Source organism: Rhipicephalus sanguineus, chromosome 6 (assembly GCF_013339695.2).
Source record: "Rhipicephalus sanguineus isolate Rsan-2018 chromosome 6, BIME_Rsan_1.4, whole genome shotgun sequence".
Lineage (NCBI taxonomy): Eukaryota > Metazoa > Arthropoda > Arachnida > Ixodida > Ixodidae > Rhipicephalus > Rhipicephalus sanguineus.
In genome coordinates this window covers 73564438-73582687 of record NC_051181.1, presented here as the reverse complement: position 1 = coordinate 73582687, position 18250 = coordinate 73564438, and the positions used below count along the sequence as shown (strand labels likewise).

Below are 18250 nucleotides of genomic sequence, written 5' to 3'. Positions count from 1 at the left end.
ATCATGGAAAGCCTGATGAGTCGTCCACTCTTCCACCACAGCCTTTGTGTTTCATGTAATCGCTTTTAGCACTCCACGAGAGAGAGCTGTAATTTTTTTAGGCTTTGCTGGCGTTGATGGCGCTTATCATGAGATGCAAACTTGCAATTGACGGTTGGCACGTAGTTGAGCAGGGTTCACGGCAGGTACTGAATGCGTTCACGAGAGCCTGGATGCGCACCAAAATTCCTGATAAGTGTACTGGCAGGCATTGAAGCTGTTTTGGGACATGGCTGTGGCGATTAACCGCTCGAGCGGAATAATACAGTATAAATTTGCTTTTTCTGACTGCCCGATTTTTCAGACGATTTTGCTGTCCCTAGGGAGTCCCAAAAATCGAATGTTGACTGTAATCCATCAGAATGACCCCCGTATTCACAAACGCTCCTCGACTCGAATTTCGTCCTTCACTTGAACAAGTCGAGCACAGCGCCGCTGTTCGACTGAAAATGACGCCGCACTTCTCAAGAATCGCTGCAGATAATCGCTGATATGCAGTGAAGGTGGAGCGTTGAGTGAAGGGACGTTCTAGAATACGGGGGTGAGTGACACAAATGCAAATACAGTAGAAGCTCGTTATAACGAAGCGGGATATAACGAACTAATGGATATAACGAAGCAATCGTAATTCCCCTTGAAATTCCCATAGACGCCCATGTATTTAAAACCTCGTTTTAACGAAGCTAAAATGTCCTCGCAATGGATATAACGAACCTTTTTTTTTTTTCCCACCGAGCATTTTCTGATCATTTTGGTACCCGGCAAGTCAATGTCTTATAGCACGCGACGGTTTACGTCCCATTACGGATGCGGTAATTCAAAACTCGCGCCTCGCGCTCCCGAGGAGCTGCCTTGGCCGCCTGCCAAAACGCGCGAGTGTGCGCGTCTGCCTGCCTCCCCTTTCCACTGAAAGTCGTGGACCCACCCGCGCACGTCACCCGGCCTCCCCTCTCCCGCGGAACTCGTGGACCCGCCCGCTCTCCTGTTGCGCGCGTGGACGGCGACGCTTCTTTTTTTGCTTCTGTGGCGACGCTGGCGACCGCGGCACGGGCCTTGTTGCTAGTCGTTCGCTGCGTGTGTATCAGAACAGCGTCTCTGTCGGTTCCCGCCGCTAGACAGGAGATGGACGACGGCAACGGCAAATGAAAGCGGAAAACGATAACAATCGAGCAGAAGGCGGCTATGTTAAAGCTGTTGAGTCCGGCGTCAAGAAGAAAAAAGTGGCCCAAGACGCACGTGGCGTCAAAGGCGACAGAAAGAAGCTGCGAGCCGCCGCCTTCGAAGCTGTTGAGAAGGCGGTCTTCAAGTGATTTTTGGAAGTGAGAGCATGCGGCACTCCGGTGAGTGGGGCGCTTCTGCAGCGGAAAGCGAGGGAATTCGCGTGCATGATGGGGCACGACGATTTTTTGGCGAGTGACGGCTGGCTGCAGCGCTTCAAGGAGTGCCGCGTCGTCGTCGGCAGGGCTGTCAGCGGGGAAGCGCAGTCCGTCGATCGTGAAGCTGCTTGACACCGGAGTTGTGCCCGACTGCGACACCTTCTGCACGTACGTACATGTACGTCAGTGCCGATGCTTACGCGGTGACAACCGAAGAGCTGACAGAGGCTGAAATTGTGCGCGCGGTGACAGGGGTGGTGAATGACGGCAGTGACGAATGTGTCGACGACAGCCCGCAGTTGGCGAACCCGATGTTCCGACGTCCGCGCAAGCGCTGGATGACGGCGATCACGATGACGGCGCTCACGATGACGGCGAGGACGGACTCGACATAGCGGCAGAAGTCTATTAGGGACTTTTTTTTCTGCTAAGTGAGCCGCCAGCTGGTGTGCAGAGTTCGGTGTGAATAAAGTAGCAGTTCTTTGCTGTTCTTTCTTTTTTTTCTTTTGCTAGTTTTTCTCCGTGCGACGGCCGTTTTTCGTTTGCGTGCCGGGCTGCTGTGAGATTTGGTGGCGAGTACACCTTCTCTTGCGTGCTAATTGTCAGTAGAAATGGATATTGGCTATAACGAACTAATGGTTATAACGAAGTAATTACGACTCCCCCTTCAACTTCGTTATAACGAGGTTTTACTGTATCACTGAAAAAACTTAGACATGGTCATTCTAACATAAAAAATAAAACAGCATTAGACATAAAAGAGTCAGTATTTGAAGGCAACTGGTTCCATTCGTGGATCGTTCTAGAAAGAAAAAGGTCGTGAATGCGATCTCCCATGTCACTTTTACTTGGATAACTGCTGAAGTCAGACAGCTACAACAGTCCATAAACATTAGAACAACAGAGAGTTGAGCTAGTTCATAAGTATTCATTCTAAAAGACTGGGCGTGCAAACACGGACACACGCGCTATCCCTATTATCGACATTGATGCGATCTGATGTTTTGCTACATCAATATCATTGATGTAGCATTGTTATTTCTTGCTACATCGATATGCTACAACATATTTTTGTGACATCGATAATAGTGGTAGTGCATGCGCGAGCCAACCATCGGTTAACTTTCATAAAGAAGAAATCAAATACCTTAGCAGTTATTTTTCACGTAGACTCTCACGTGTGCTGGATTGGTGGGGTTTGCTTTTTTCCTGGGCATGCGCAGATAAGTTTTTGTGCCTTCTTCCTTTTCCATCATTGTGTGCGTTTGCGGTGTCTTGACTTTTTTTTTTCTCGCATCCGTGTTTTCACTCCCAGTCTTTTAGAGTCAATCCATAAATATTATAACAAGCGGGAATCAAGCTCTTTCACAAATTTTGCATCTCGTAAACGGTTGCTGCTGGGTTTACTATCCCACAGAGCTAAGAGAGAGAGAGAGAGAAAAGAGCACAAAACAAGACTTACCTGAGGTCCCGGTGAGGACTTGATTAGGATCTCATTGGCCTGGAACTGTTTGATCTCGTGCAACAGGGGGCCCGGAAAGACCTGCCGCAGGAAGGACTTCTGTTCTTCCGTGAACGGTGGCTCGGGCAGGAAAGTGATCCGCTTCTGCTTCTCTTCTGCGAAGGTATGGAAACAAGCACGTACAGCAATCCACGTGCCGCAGCCTCAGCTATGCACCCAGACGCACAGTGGCAGTTCGTGTGAATGGACATTGCACAGAACCTCAAAAATTCGAAAGAAAGTATGAATGAATGAGCTGAGCTGTGCTTTGGCAAGGGTTGAAGAGAACCACTTTGAGAAGTGCTCCAGGCAACTCACCTGTACTTGTGGGGTCGAAGTATGCGCCCTGCTTGCGATTCATGCCGAGCTTGGTGCGCACGGCAGCTGCGCAGTCGCGATTCGTGCTCACAAAGAGCACGCCCATGTTGCGCGACAGGTTGCCCAGTACTTGCATCACATCACTGTCCTGCAACTGCAGCGTCACTTCCTGGCCATCTGCGCAGATGCGGCAAATGCCCAAACGGGGTGCAAAGGATCACCGCTAACTTGTTCATCACTTGGCGTGACGCAAAGTACACCACGGTGGTTAAGCAAATGTAAGGGCGATGAAGGGGCCATGATACAGTCACCAAACAATTCATGGCTTTCAATGAAAAATAGACATACAGGGTCTATTGTGCCTATAGTTATAAGAAAAATGGACTGCACAAGAATATTTCAGTATGAAATAAGCCCTAGACATCTCTGGCTATTAACCCTGCCCACCACCCACGACCACCATTCCACCGTGGCGCCTGTGACGTCTCAAGCTGCATGGAGCGTCGCCGTCTACGTAAAAAGTTTCAGCTGCTGCAAATCGTTCAACTTCAATGTCAAGCTGAAGAAAGCTGAAATCCATTGCACGTGCAGCTGACCCCCGTAACAATATCGTTTGCCGGAATACAGAGGCTCACACAGCAAGCAGCTTGTTAGACCACAGCTCGCGTGTGCCAGTGTTGCCCGACTCTAAGGCCACTTTTTTTTTATAATGATATTCAATTCTAAATTAAGTGCTCGACCGAATGCGCTAAAATTTTGAGAGCATGCTCATAAACACACAAGGATCAATCTATATCACACAGATTATGATCTAAAATTGCGTGTCATGGCCCTTTTTAAGTTTCCTGACTTTAAATTTCCTGACTTTTCCAGATTTTCCCCGATGGTTGTAAGCACATTCCCCGACTGGTATGCCTGTTTGAAAAACCGACAGTCTGTGTGCTGGAAACTTGCCCTTCAAGTGCTAACAAGAAAAGCAAGAAGACCAAGCATTTGCATAAATTGAGTGCAGAACTGAGGACGACTGCCACTGCATCACCACAGAAAGAGTCTAGTCTCGGCCTAGCAAGCCTCTTCTGATGGGGCTTCTGGGCTTGTCAGAATGCCTTCAAGCCGAGCAGAGATCATGGCCGAGACAAACAAGCACAAATTTACTGCTGTGACATCGTGCTTGGAAATTGAGATATGCAGGGTGATCTGTAGAAGCAACAGTCATGCACTGCCTTTTTCTTTTGCACTTCTGCTTAGCTATCTGCTGTGGTGGAAGGAGCGACTTGATAAGCTTAGATCAAAAGCAAAGATTGTTTCCGTGAAGGTCAGACAGACTGCTACAATTCTGCTTCTGTGACTGTGCCAGATTAAAAAAAAAAAAGATTCCATGAAAATTCCTCGACTTTTCCAGACATGTCCAAATTCCCTGACAATTCCAGGTTTCCCAGGTCGGTAGACACCCTCAGGGTCCCCTCTTTGCCACTGACGTCTGCACTTTAGCACTCACAGTATTTAATGCAGGCTTAGGAAGGTCAGAGGGGTTATCCAAGGCCTCCCAAATAGCTTCTCCAACGAGAAGTAAATAAATGAAAAAAAAAAGCAAAGTACAGAGTGCTCCCTGTTTTCTATAGTCGGATACAATGTTAGAAGTTCGCGGCATTTCCTCCTCAAAGGCAGATGCACACAAGCATGCACCAATGGGCTCGCACTATGTCCCGAACTGGGCGGCCGGTGACCCCCACCCTTCGGAGAGCATTACCGAGCGCAAAAGCGGGAATATTTCTTTAGGCACGGCGGCGATCAGCTTCCGCGCTTCGGTTGTCTGGGCGGGGCCTCTCCGGACTTCTCAAGTTTGTATCCAACTACAGGTGGCATTTTTTTTTGTCCTAGAAAAGCACTACGTGTCACAAACCTTAAAAATGTGGGCAGCTTTCACTAGTGGTGCAAGGCTGGACTAAGAACGGAGCCTGTGGCTGACCTAATTATTAGCAAGGTCCTAATTAGCATGGTCTTAATTAGCCGTCTTAATTATCACAATCCCAATGAACAATATCTTAATTAGCAGTCTTAATCAGCATGGCTTTAATTAGCAAGGTCCCCTCACTGTTCCTGTCTGTTTCTTTCTTTCTCTCTCTTCCTTTCTCTTCGGTTTATCTGTTTCGTGCTTCATTTTCGTTTTCTTCAGAAGGCACATGCATTGAAGAAACGCCTACATTGCGCATCCATCTTTATTGCCTTAGTTTATAGTCAATCCTGAGATGAAGACGACAACGAAGAGAGCGCACCGCAAAAGTTATTGCGTTGCACGCGCTAGGTGGAGCTTAGTTTTCTGGTGACACGGAACCGTGGAACGCAAAGCTTAAACAGCTCTGCTGTTAAAATGAACAAAAGCGACGAAGAAACTCGTCTCAGCCGTACCTCTGAGTGACCGGATGGTGAACGTGAAGCCCCGATTCGAGACTGTGACCCAGTACTCGCCCTGGGCCACCTTGTATGAACCGATGCGGATGCTGCGACAGCTGAAGCGCATCTCGGAATTGGTTGGCGCAGCCGGGTTGCTCCCGCCAAAGCTCCGGGGCACGTCCGCATGCGTCGACGTGACCACCACCACTGCGCCCCGGCCATCACCGCGCGGACTCTCTGGTGGCGTTTCCTGCACCCGCTGACACCGACACACAAGTTAAGACCCTGTGGATGGCTCCTGCCATTGTGATTGTGGCAAAACACCAACTGAAAAATTCTCAAACTAATAGCACTTGACAGATGGGACAAATACAGCAGGACCATATTTGTGCGTAACACAGTTGTGGCGCATTGCACTAGGTGTGATTAGAGGATCGTCTGAATTAACTGTGTTGCAGAGTAATATAATTGAATATACAAGAGTTTGGTGCCACCAAACAATGCATATGCTAACAGGAACCAGAGAACACGTCTAAATTATCCAATTTTCCAAATTAATGTGGGCTGAATTAACAAACTTTTACTGTACCAGCCTTGAGCCATGGGGAATTTTGCATTTTCCTAGTTTTCTTGTGGATCTATTTGGGCTCCGGGCAGTTTCCTTTCTATTTTCTGTGATAATGAGCAGAAGCTAACGACAGCACATCGCAGCATTCAAGAAAACCGCGACAGAGTTCAGTTCACTAAGACACATGGAAATCTGGCAGCACACTGAGAGTTGGATGTGTCCAAAAAAAAGCATCCGCTACCGGCAGACGTGAAAAGAACACATCATGACATGCATCAATCAGTATAAAACTGATGGCATCTGCGACAAATCGCACCGGAGCGCCAAGGTGATTGATGATTACATGAAATGGCACACCAGGGTGCACCAGTGGGCACAGATGCAATTTGATGAACATGCCATTAGCTTCAGGGCTGGACTGCAGCATATCCAGAGCTGAAGACTAAGGTTGGAGAGTTTACCCAGGAGTTCTGCTTGTGATCACTACCAGTGACCTCGGAGTACATCCCCATGAAAGGCACTGGGATAGCATGTTCCTGTGGCATTACCAAGGTCACTATTCAAGAGTTCTCTATCATGGTTGCAACATTTTACGAAGATAACGCCTGAGCCCTTCTTTTGGACTCCTGGCATTAGGAACCAGTGCATAAACACACATGTTAATAGAGAGTTTTAGTTTAGTGCGCGCAACGGCCTTGCGCACGCAATGGGTGAGAGAGAGCAAGACTGCGCATGCGCTGAACTTAAGAGAGATGCGTACGTTTGCGCACGTAAGAGATGCGCACGCTAGATCTCGCCGCTTACGTTGCGCCCTCTACGGCCGTTGCGTACCTTACGGGCGCTTCTCTCGCGAGATCTCGACCGGTCGAGACAAGCAAAATGGCTGCGTCCGACAGCAGCACAAGCGGCACGGCGGTCACGGCAGCGAATAAATCCCGCGTCCATTTCAGAATTGCCCTCGATTTGGAGCTCCTTGCCTACGTGAGTAGCTTGAATCCGTTCGCGGACCCAGTGCAGTGGACAGTGATCGCTGCAAAGATGCAGGAGATATTCGATGTCGTCGAGACTGCAGTCACCCTTCAAAAGCCACCGCTCTCAGTTTGTGAGCATCAAATCGTCTATCTCTTCCCATGAAAGAGTGGCCAAAAGACGCTGATTCGAAAGGATGCTGGAAGGCATTTTTCCTCCCTCGCTGCTGTTCGCCTCGTAGAAGTCGTACCAACCCTCACCGTTCACCACAGATCACCTCAACAAAATTTGCGCCATCGTAAAATCTTGCCTTGTCTCGTGCCTTGACTTGTGTAAACTATGATCGGCTATTGTAGTTTATTTCTTAGCCACTAGATGGCGCAGAAAAACATGCCGAGACGAAGGTGCCGACGCCTAGACGCAGTCCACGTTTCGGTTGTTGCGTACAGTAAACTAAAAATGTAGGAGACAGCCTCAACTCTAACGTACGCAGCGCGCAGGCCGTTTACGTACGTAGAGGTTTGCGCGCACTAAACTAAAACTCTCTAATAAATGGCACTGTCACAGTACAGCATCTGAAATTGCATTTGTTTAAAGGTAAGGGTACCTTTCGATACGCTGGCCATTCCACGCACTTATTTTTTTCGATTTTTAGAACTTCTATGTGGCCGTCGGAGGGTCGAGCTATATTTAGAATTTTATGGTACGTTACAGCAACATACACCAAGTGCACACGTCTGCTCAGGTGCTTGTCAAGGGCCACGAGCCCTGTCAAGGTTGATCCAGTGATATACGTAGCCCTTAAGGGGGGACGTGGCTTTCGGTACCAACTTTCTTATTTCTTCATGGATTTTGATGAAAATTGGCACAGTTATTTGAAATGTTCTTTTAATGCTACTGTAGAAATTTCATGAATATATCTTTACAACTTTTTGATGTACAATATATTTCACCTTCTGCTCTTGTTCCGAGTCTGACTCGCTTAAAAAATGAGATAGGAAACTCGTTCAAAGTGCTATGCATTCTAAGATGTCTGATTGCGGGCATGACATTCTTAGATTTTTTTATTTGCAACAAAAATTTTTTTAGTTTTCATTTTTCATGAGGTGACTGTGCAACAGGCATCGAGGCTTTCTGCAACTTGTCAAATAGCTAATTATCAAAAGGCCATGCTGAAAAAGCAAGAATGTCACGCCCTGAACTGTGCTTCAAGGAATATAGAACAAAAAACGGAACTGAAATAGACCCAGCGGTCACTGAGAAATCAGCGGAACAAGCGAAGCTGGAAGCAAGAAAAGTCGTTTTGAGAAAACGGCTTTTAAAGTTGTACCAACGATATTACTTCATCAAAAGGCACTGGGGTCGTAATATTTTGAGTCCTTCGTAATGTGCAGTTTCTTGAGTGCCCTGTCTTTAGTTTGAGGTGCCTTGCTTCTCTAAAACACAAGAAGATTGAGATCTTTGGTGTGTTTTATAACGTTGGACCTGCTGCACGTGTGGTCTTTCATCTGTTGTGCCTTTGTTTTCTTTCTTTTTTCTTAAAATCCTTTTCTGATATACAAAGAACATGTAGCATGGATTTTAAACAAAGTTATGAAGCGGTGTAATAAACATGACAAAAAACAAGATATTGGAATGCAAGTAGGTCATGTACTATGATGATTTGCCAGGTTTCTTGTATTCATGCTATCACTAACATAATTAACAGTCTTGAGTGCAATTGATCATTGAATCATTTTTATAGAATACTAAGAGTGGCTCTCATCATGACAACCTATCCCTTCCTTCTAAATAACAGGCATTTATGGCCAAGACATTGGTGGAATAGAAATTGCTTAGCAGTTTATTTAAGACGCAAATTGGGCAGATGTAAACTCATCTCCCTGCTTCACTCAAGCTTATTTGTAAACCTCGACTGTGATGCGTTTCATCATTCACCCGGTTGCGGACACGATTACCTGCGAGGCTATTATTTTTTCAGATGATTCATGAGAGCTTGCGGCGATACGCACGGCTCCAAGCGCGCCTAAATTGCATCAACAGCGCTTTATTTCACCTCAAAGTGCTCGGCCGCGGAGTCCGGGAAGTTGGCACGCGATGTGCTGGGAGGCGGCATTCATTGACGATGCGCAATATCCCTAGGTGCGGCGACGAAAAATCGGCGCGCAACGTGTTTGGTCTCGCATTTCGGGACGCCGACGCGCGGCCGCTGCGCGACGAGCTGGGTCTGCTGCCGATGCGTAAAAATGACCATCCGCGGTTCCGAAGAGCTGGCAGGCGATGCGCTTCGTTGCTTGCAAAGAAGCACACTACCGCGGGTCCGCTAACGCGTTGTTCTTGCCCGCAAAGTTCGAAGTTCGTATCGCACGCCGGCGCCCGTGAGCGGAGTTAGGCCTAGTGACGACTCCGAGCAGCAGACGCGCCGGCCGCGGTGCCCGATGCTTGTTTCAAAGTACGTAATGCGTGGTCGCGAGTACAAGGAGTCGTCCCGCGATTATCTTCGTCACGACGTCCGCAGTGTTGAAAAGCAGAATCTCCAACCGCTGATCCGACGAGTCAACGCTAAAGGGTCGGTCCGAGCCCGAGACGCGCGACGATGTTCACTACGAGCGCGGCGCGCCATCGTAATCTGATCGAGCTTCCGCTTGCAGCTCCAAACTAAAACGTAGTTATATTCGACGTGATCGCCGAGCCGTGAACAGAACGAGTGCGAACGCGTCACGAAGTAGTGCGACTTTCGACGGCCGTTCCGTAACGTCGCGGCGCGCGAGCAGCAGCCGACGATCTCCCGAAGCGAGCATCGGACCAATGGCGAGGCGCGCTGGGGCAACATGGCGGACGCGGCCAATCGGAGGCCTCGAAACGACCTTCGAACATTTGCTTTTTGTGCGCTTGTTTTCGAAGGGAGGAGCCAGCTGAGGCGGGGAATTTGAAGATAGAGAAATGTGCTTTCCGACGAGACCAAAATATCGGCGCCCGGTGGTGCCGTTACCGAGCTATGATTTTTTGAAAATCGGTGTTTTTTTGCAATTTCCGCAATAATTTTCGCCTCCTTGGCGGACGTAACAAATTTTTTAAAGCACTTCTACGTGGTTTTTGGTGAAGATATTTTGGAATCTGATAGAAAAAGGTCTACAGAAACTGAAAATGTGATTTTCGAAAAATCGATTTTTTTGCCATTTTTCGCGATACGAAAGCCGCGTCCCCCCTTAAATATAATGAATGTAACCAAAGGGTAATTTCGTTGCAAGTGGCCTTTAGCGAGACACAGAGCTTTGAGGACATGCTCACCGCTAGGCACTGTACATCAGCCGTTGCCGGCTGGGGGGCAGGGTGGTTCTCCTTAGTAGGAGTCTCGGAGGAATCCCTCTGGTAGCACTCCTCGCTGGTTCCGTCCGCATCGGCCTCCTCGTCAGACGATATAGAGATGGTCAGGCACTCTGGAGGTAAAACAGAGCTTGTCAGCCCGACACGCACATGCAACAGAAATGGCATGGGACAGTGATGCTAATGCCAGAATTCTGTCAAACTAAATGCCTTTGTCTGATTGTTATGCCAAGCTACCCAAGTTATTTTGAATAACTAAGCATGTCCAAATTACTGATCTGTGACTACATGTGCTTCAAAGAGCACCATACCAACTGGTAAACAAGTAAAAAAAAAACTCATTGTGTGTTTTAATTAATTATTTTTTTTTGATGGTGGAGTTAAGGCAGTTTTATGGAAAACTTATGGCCATGCCCGTACGATTGGGAGTTTGGGAGACCCTCAGGGAAATTGGGAGAGTTCGCCGGTACCATGGTTCAATCCCGTGTAAGGGCCCCCAACTTGTCAAGACTGCCAAAAAAAAAGAAGAAAAAAAAAAAGCACCGCCCTTACATGAGCCCACAGAATAAGTCCTTATGAAACTCAAAGAATTTACCGGGCTCTCTCTTCCCCCTACGGGCCACGGGTATACTCCGCACAGGCTTGGCTGGCGGCATGGCGACTGCCGCAGACAGGAGCGGCCGAACCTGGCCGTTAGTCGCCGTGCCTGCTTGTCTCACGGTGAGCACATTGTTGTTGCCGATGGTCTGCAGCAGCGGCCTCACTGCTACCACATCGTTGCCATAGAAGGTGCGCTTGCTCATCTTCGCTTCGGTCGGCTGCAGCTGCTGGCTACCAGCACCAGACCCGGCACCGCCGCCTGCCGTCGTTCCTCCGTCCAAGTTGAGGCGCCGTTTCGGACCATACATTCTGCGCGCAGGGTAGCGCAACGTTGTCAACACTCATTCCAAGGGTGAAACCGTGTACACTTACTATAACAGAAGGTTTGTTCTTATAATGATAATGTCTGGGGTTTAACGTCACAAAACCACAATATGATTATGAGGGAAGCCGTAGTGGAGGGCTCCGGAAATTTCAACCACCTGGGGTTCTTTAACGTGCACTGACATTGCACAGTATGCGGGCCTCTTGCATTCCGCCTCCATCAAAATGCGACCACTGTGGCCGGGATCGAATCTGCGACCTTCGGGTCAGCGGCCGAGCACCGTAACCACTACACCACCGTGGCGGACAGAACGTTTGTTCTTGATGTTGTGATTGCTCGATGCTCACGCTTACATCCCCTGTTCCCAACATTTACGTGGGCCTTGACCAATCTCATGCGAACGTTTTATTACAGAAAGTACACAAGTTATGTCTGAAAGGTGCACTTAAATGACTGGTTTGTGCGTGCTGACTATAGTGTTAGAGACATCACATGCATTAAACGAGACTCGAGTAGTTAATTCTTGACAAACAAGTGTCAACGATATTCTATAGCATAGGAGCCAATGAGAAAACTTGACAAGTTCTGAGAACCTTCACTGAGCCACAATAGCACGAATGCAAGACTACAGCCTGAAATCCATGATTTCAGGCTGATGTATTGGTCATAGAATTACTGCCACGAAACAAGAACTGAAACTTCTTATGTTTTTAATAATTGATCCGTTAGCATAACAATAAAAATTTTGAAAGAATGTCATTAGGATGAACTATGGTGCTTTTTTACTTCAATGTTCCATTAATGAAACACTAATGCAGTTCAGACTGATAAAGCAATCTTTGAAGACTTTTATCTACAATTTTGCAGAAGAAGGTTGATTATTAAACTAAAGGAGAAAATAAGAGATTAACTTCTATCTTTCTGAAGGGCAGAAACATTGTAATCATTACGTAAACTTGACGTCATGGATTTCATAGTAGTACATTTTATCATAGCTGTGCTAGTGAAATGCCAAGAAAATTTAAGCTCATCATGTTTCCTTTGCTTTTTTTTTTTTCCCTTTGACTCTCAACCTTTTCAGTCCCACAGTACCCTATCGGGCACCTTGCTTAAAGTCCTTTTAGAAATTAAGTGAAAAGCGATTATAATAAATAATGGGCCTCAATATAACGTACAACATTCGTGGGTACCTGCGGATCATATTGTGGTTTGGGACGCAAAACCCCAACAATTAGTAAATAATGCAACAATGTTTCAACAAGGGCACCAGCCTATGTTGAGGTGAATACAGGGCAACAAAATTGCGCATAAAACAGCAGAACAGTGTGGACCACTAGTTTGTTCAATGTACAGCTGCAAGGCAGAGAGTGTCCTATTATTACAGGTTTTTAACTGCTGTACTGGTAGGCTGACTGTAAAGGTCTTGCATGCCATGGAATGTTTAACTGATCACGAATTATATATAGCAGCACTAAGCATAAAAGTTAGCAAAGGCTAAGCTTTCCTTCTATCAGCGTGACCCAAATGTGCTAACATAAAATGAAATCAGTGATATCCATAATTTGGATGCAAAAATGAATAATAATAGCACGTAAAAATAAAGGCTCAATCTTTTTGCCTGATTAATGTAGGTTTGGGCAAAAAGTAAATTTGAGGTTTGAAGAGAATTCAAAGCGAATAGCGTTTTGGTCTCATAATTTCAAATTGAATAGTTCGAATAACTCAAATCCCATATTTATAAAGAAAAATGAGCATTTTGGTAATGACCCAACATACTTGCACAAAAATTTTTAACAATCAGAAAAAGGCTTTTGCGAATGTCACTTTTCTGGTTTGAAGGTGAGTGGAGGCAACTGAGTAGTAGCAGGATTTGAATAGTAGTAGGATGCAAGCTAGAAGCGGTAAAACACATTACAAGATTTCCTATACCTAGCGCACATATGCCAATACGACAAGCTTTTTAACTTTAAAAAGATATATATATAATAATCGAGGAGCAGGTAGTATGCGTGCTTAGCCCTTCAATTGTGGCTTTGCAGCAGTGCAGTTTCTCCTGTATAGGTCGTTTCACGGCATAGCAGCCTAACGTTGCAGTGATACCACCTTTCCATGAAGTCACATGCAGCAAAGAAAAAAAAAAAGTCTATTCATTCACCTCGAGTCTTCAAAATTTCAAGTCATTTAAATTCATGTCCCAAGTGCATTCGAATACTGTAATATTCGCTCTAATATTCGAAGCGCTCAAATATTTGCCCTTCCCTAGATGAATGTCAAAAACAGCGAATTTCTTAAGGGGAGACGCTCCTCGGAAAATTTTTTCTTTAAAGGGACACTAAACAGCAAAATGATTTTTCTCGCATTAGTAAAGTAGTCTTCCACGATACCAAAAACACCACGCTTTCTGCGCCAACACGCTTAATAAGCGAGAAAACGCGCAAAAAGAAAATGCAGGTGGCGACGCCACCTTGGAATTCCCGCACCATTTGCCATGACGTCACATATTTTTGACGGCGCCTGCTTGGTCCTACGTAGTTCCTAATCGGTTAAAACGAAGTACATTGTCCTCCGAGGGGGCCAGAGACTTGACATAACGAGTTTGTGGAAATTTCGTTGAGCCAGTGGCACCAAAATACGTTAAATGCTGTCTGAAGTCTTTTACGTCACGAATTAGAAAGTTCGGCGCGAAATTCAAAAATGAGACTTTGAACTTGGTTTTCTCCTCTAATAATACACCTATGGTGGTGAAATAAACTACACAAGTGTTCTCCGAGCATACTTTATCAATCTAAACCAATTCATTGTTTCTCTTTAGTGTCTCTTTAGGTATTTGTCACAGCTCCATGAAACTTTCACCATTTATAGAGTTTGAGCTCCTCTTTCCAAATCTGCTTTTATTAGAGCTGTGCGAATAGCAAAAATTTGGGTGCGAAGCGAATTCGAATAATAAAGATTGAGTGCGAATCGAATTGAATAATTTTCGAATATTTCTCAAACATTTTTCGAATACTTCGAAGTGAAATTACAGAAAAAAGTTGCAGAGAATTCCTAAGTATGTTCTCATCAGATAGCAACATGAAAATGTTTCTTTTTGCTAGGTCGATGAAGCACTGGCGGGGTGGTGTTTCATAGTTGTCTTATCAAGAATGAGGCAATGTAGAGGCCGAATTGTACTTATGTACCTGATTTGGTGCAACCAAAGTGTTGCCGACAACACTTTACACGTGATAGGCAAAGATGTCATTTTCTCAGCCTCTCCTCCTCTTTCAACTTCTGTGGAAGCCCAACTGATGTGGCGGACAAGGGTGTGCTCCCTTCAAGTCTGGAGTTCCAAATCTGCCTCGTAGACGTTGATATATAAGAAAATGAAATTTTGGATGCTAAGAAGCTTCGGCGTCTGATTTTTCAGACTTCCTGCCCAAATTTCAGGTCCAAAACAGCATTAATTGAGCCCCCACCTCTGCCACATCTTTCATCTCCATGTTGAAACCAGCATTTTCTTGAGTTAATACATCTGCGGCCGTAGCGGAGCTTGAAAGGCAGCTTTGCCGCAATATGAGAGTGTAATGAGGTGAAGCATATTGAAAATCTGAAGGGGTCACTTTCAATCGGACGTTGACCGATTTGTTTTTGGGAAGTTCGAATAGTTCGAATAGTAAAATTCCAGTGCGAATCGAATCGAATAGCAAACACTATTCGAAAAATATTCGAAATTTCGAATATTCGCACACCCCTAGCTTTTATTTTTTTTATAGCTCATTTGGTTAATTTTTTGCAGACCATGCATTAGGCAACAATAGTGAGCACCAGCTTAGGCAACAATAGTGAGCACCAAAAACACACAAAAAATAGCTCATATTGCTCCTAATGAATTGAGGAATTCAATAAAGCAAGAAGACATAGGGTAACGTACTTGTTTAGCCTAGAAAAAAATTCCAATGCTGAGTTTCAGTTTTGCCATTCTCAAGGAAGAAACTTATGAACTCATCTTGCTGAATATGCTAGTGAAAAACTGTGAAAGTTGTTTCTTTGAATTCAGGACATGTTATACTATAAGCATGCCAAATTGCATTACGATCCGACTACATAAAGTGCACAAATTGTAGTGCACAAACTAAAAATGCAGCAAAACGAAGAACTGAGAAAAACATGTTTGAAAGCTAGACTACGGTGGACGCTACACTGGACTACGGTGGGGAAACGATTTTTTTTCTGTATTTTCAGCAAGAAAGCTGCGTTGTCGAAGTGGGCTCTGGGAGAAGAGGGTTAAGGCTACATGCCTGCAAAAATTCAAGAGCCGGCAACACCGCGGAGCGAAATGCCGCGTGCATGAAATTTGGGTAAATTCGCGCTTTCATGAACCACCATGAGGGCTTTTATTGCATTTTTTGATAACTTCTAGTTGATTCTTAGCTTTGATTCCTTAATATATGAAAGAGGAGGCTTGGGGGAATACAAAACACAACAAAACACAAATTCACCTTTTTCGGAAAAAAATCTCGATTTTTTGACCCGCATCTCCCCTTAAAGGCCAACTGCAACGAAATTTGACTTGGACAGAATTCGCTAGGAATGCGTTGTATATGTTGGGTAAGTAATGATAATCACAGTGAAAAATCTTGCAGTCGCGTATTTCATTTATAATAGGTGCTCTAATTTCGGCTAGCAGACGACGCGGAGCCCTAATGGTGTTCCCGGGCAAATCCGACACAAACGGAAATGACGTAAATCACAGTTCACGGCCGCTCGTGAGCAGAACCCTCTGCAGCCGCATCCCTTCCTTTTCTGCATCACGCCGCTCTACGAGCGGCTAATTCAGAAAAGTGAACTACTTTGCAGGACGAAATGCAGGGCCGTAGGCTGCTGGAACACGTATGTTACGGACGGGACTAGCTTTCACGCTTTTCCGAAACACGTGAAGCTCCAATAGCTGCGGGTTATTGCAGTGAGGTGAAAGGAATGGGAGCTATCGAAGGACGTGGTACTTTACGCGGCGCACTTCAAAGACGACGACTTTATGTACGACCGGTCTCTCTTCGTCCAAATACTGCTGAAACTGAAAAGAATGTTGAATCCTGACGAAGTGCTTTCAATATTCAGCCACTACAGACCCAACAGCGGGAAGCTCCGACCAGTGTTTGGAGAAGCACTGGCGACAAGAGGTATCCGTATTAGACAACTTTAGTATAGCCTAAAATGCTTGCGTCAGCGTGTTTCGCACGCCAAAATATGGCATAATGCTATTCGAAAGACATTAGTACAGCGCAAAGCCGGTAAAACGACGCCCCGCGAAGCGCTAGACTAGCTGCGCCATCTACGCGCGAGTAATGAAAGCTCCAAAAGCTGATTGGCTCGCTTCTAGTTGCTAGCCGTCAAAGCAGAAAAGTTCGACAGAAATATAGTTGTGCTCGGTTCAAAGAAATTCAAGCATGTAAACGTATTTTAAGAACACAAATTGTGCTATGTTAAGTTTAATGTAAAAGTTTTGGGTACAGTCAGACAAGCGCTTAGAAGTGCAGGGGCGCTTTCGGTAGACATGGGAGTGTGCCAAACCGAGCATCGATATCGAAAACAACGCTGTCTTACCGTCCGTAGTCTATCACTGAAGCGAGAATACCCGATGTGTAAACCACCAGCATCATTTATTGCGAACCAGCGAGTTCTCCAAGACCAATGTTTCTAGAACTACTTCAAACAAGTTCTATAAACGTTGTCCAAGACAGCAGGGCGAGACGATGGGTGCGAAGTGGGCAGCCATTGCTTAGAGAAGAGCTCTATGGGCACGCATCCGTGTTTCCTTCACGGTGGATGTTTACATACTTTGTTTTTTTCATTACCATCTAAAAATAAAACTCTGTGGCGCGGCTGCGAAACAAATACTTCGGAGCGCAGAGCAGACGATTCGCCTGCATCGGTCGGTCAGTCGGGCTGCAGTCTGCGTCACTTCCGGTCAGCTGTAATGGCGTCGTTTTTCTAGTTTCGGTATGAAAAATTGCGTTGTTGGGGGTTTTTTTTTCCGAGATAACCACTTGCATTTCGGAGGTGAAATTTGGCAGGTAGCATTATCTCCAGCTAGACTGCTTATAAATCGGCTTTTTGAGGTGTGCGAAATTTCATTGCAGTTGGCCTTTAAAGGCACAACTTGTGTGAGCCATCAGAGGGCACTGACCTTGGCTTGGACCTGTCGGCAGCCGAGATCTGGCGGGAGCAGAAATCACACTTGTTGAGGTCATGGCTGATCTGGCCACAGCGGCTGCAGACAACGTACAGGCTGGCATCACTCACCTGGCCTTGCGTGCCCACCACTGTGACCTGGAACAACAAGAGACAAGACTACCTGAGGCCAGACGGCTCAGCGATGGAATGTCATCGTCACTGCAGGAAAAAGGGATTAGCTGTTGAGTACTCCAAGGACCCACACATACTGTGAAATCAAACACGAGGGTGTCAGCCTGAACCACACCGTAAGATACTGTTGCGCAAAGGATACTCTTTAAAGGGACGCTAAAGGCTAATGAAAATTTGCGCTAGAGTGAAAGGTCAATGCTCGAGATCGTTGAAAACATCAGAGTTATGTGCAGCAGCAATTTAACAAATGAGAAAATAAGGTAGATGTAGACAAATTTGGCGACATCAGTGGGGCATTCTGGATTCCAATGACGTAGAATGTCCTCAGTACAACTGATCACTAGTACTCAACAAACCCACAATAAAAAAGGACATTGCAGCACATTACAAGACGGAATAAAATACAGCTTGTGCATTTCTGTTTGATTTATGGAAAAGAACTTCTCGGTGCTATGAAGGAGAACAATGCGGGTGGTCCAAAGGTTCTG

The 18250-nt window shown here is 45.9% G+C and overlaps 1 protein-coding gene across 2 annotated transcripts in view; it reads right to left on the bottom strand.

Moving 5' to 3' along the window:
* LOC119395885 (sentrin-specific protease 7) overlaps positions 1-18250 on the bottom strand; it is a 76362-nt gene that overhangs the window by 35277 nt on the left and 22835 nt on the right. For both annotated transcript variants that reach the window (XM_049416806.1, XM_037662895.2), the window contains exons 5-10: positions 17584-17726; positions 11088-11401; positions 10457-10605; positions 5644-5887; positions 3235-3411; positions 2878-3032 (exon numbers count right to left, since the gene is read on the bottom strand). In XM_049416806.1, the coding sequence (XP_049272763.1) occupies positions 2878-3032; positions 3235-3411; positions 5644-5887; positions 10457-10605; positions 11088-11401; positions 17584-17726 (1182 nt within the window). The remainder of the gene's footprint in view (positions 1-2877; positions 3033-3234; positions 3412-5643; positions 5888-10456; positions 10606-11087; positions 11402-17583; positions 17727-18250) is intronic.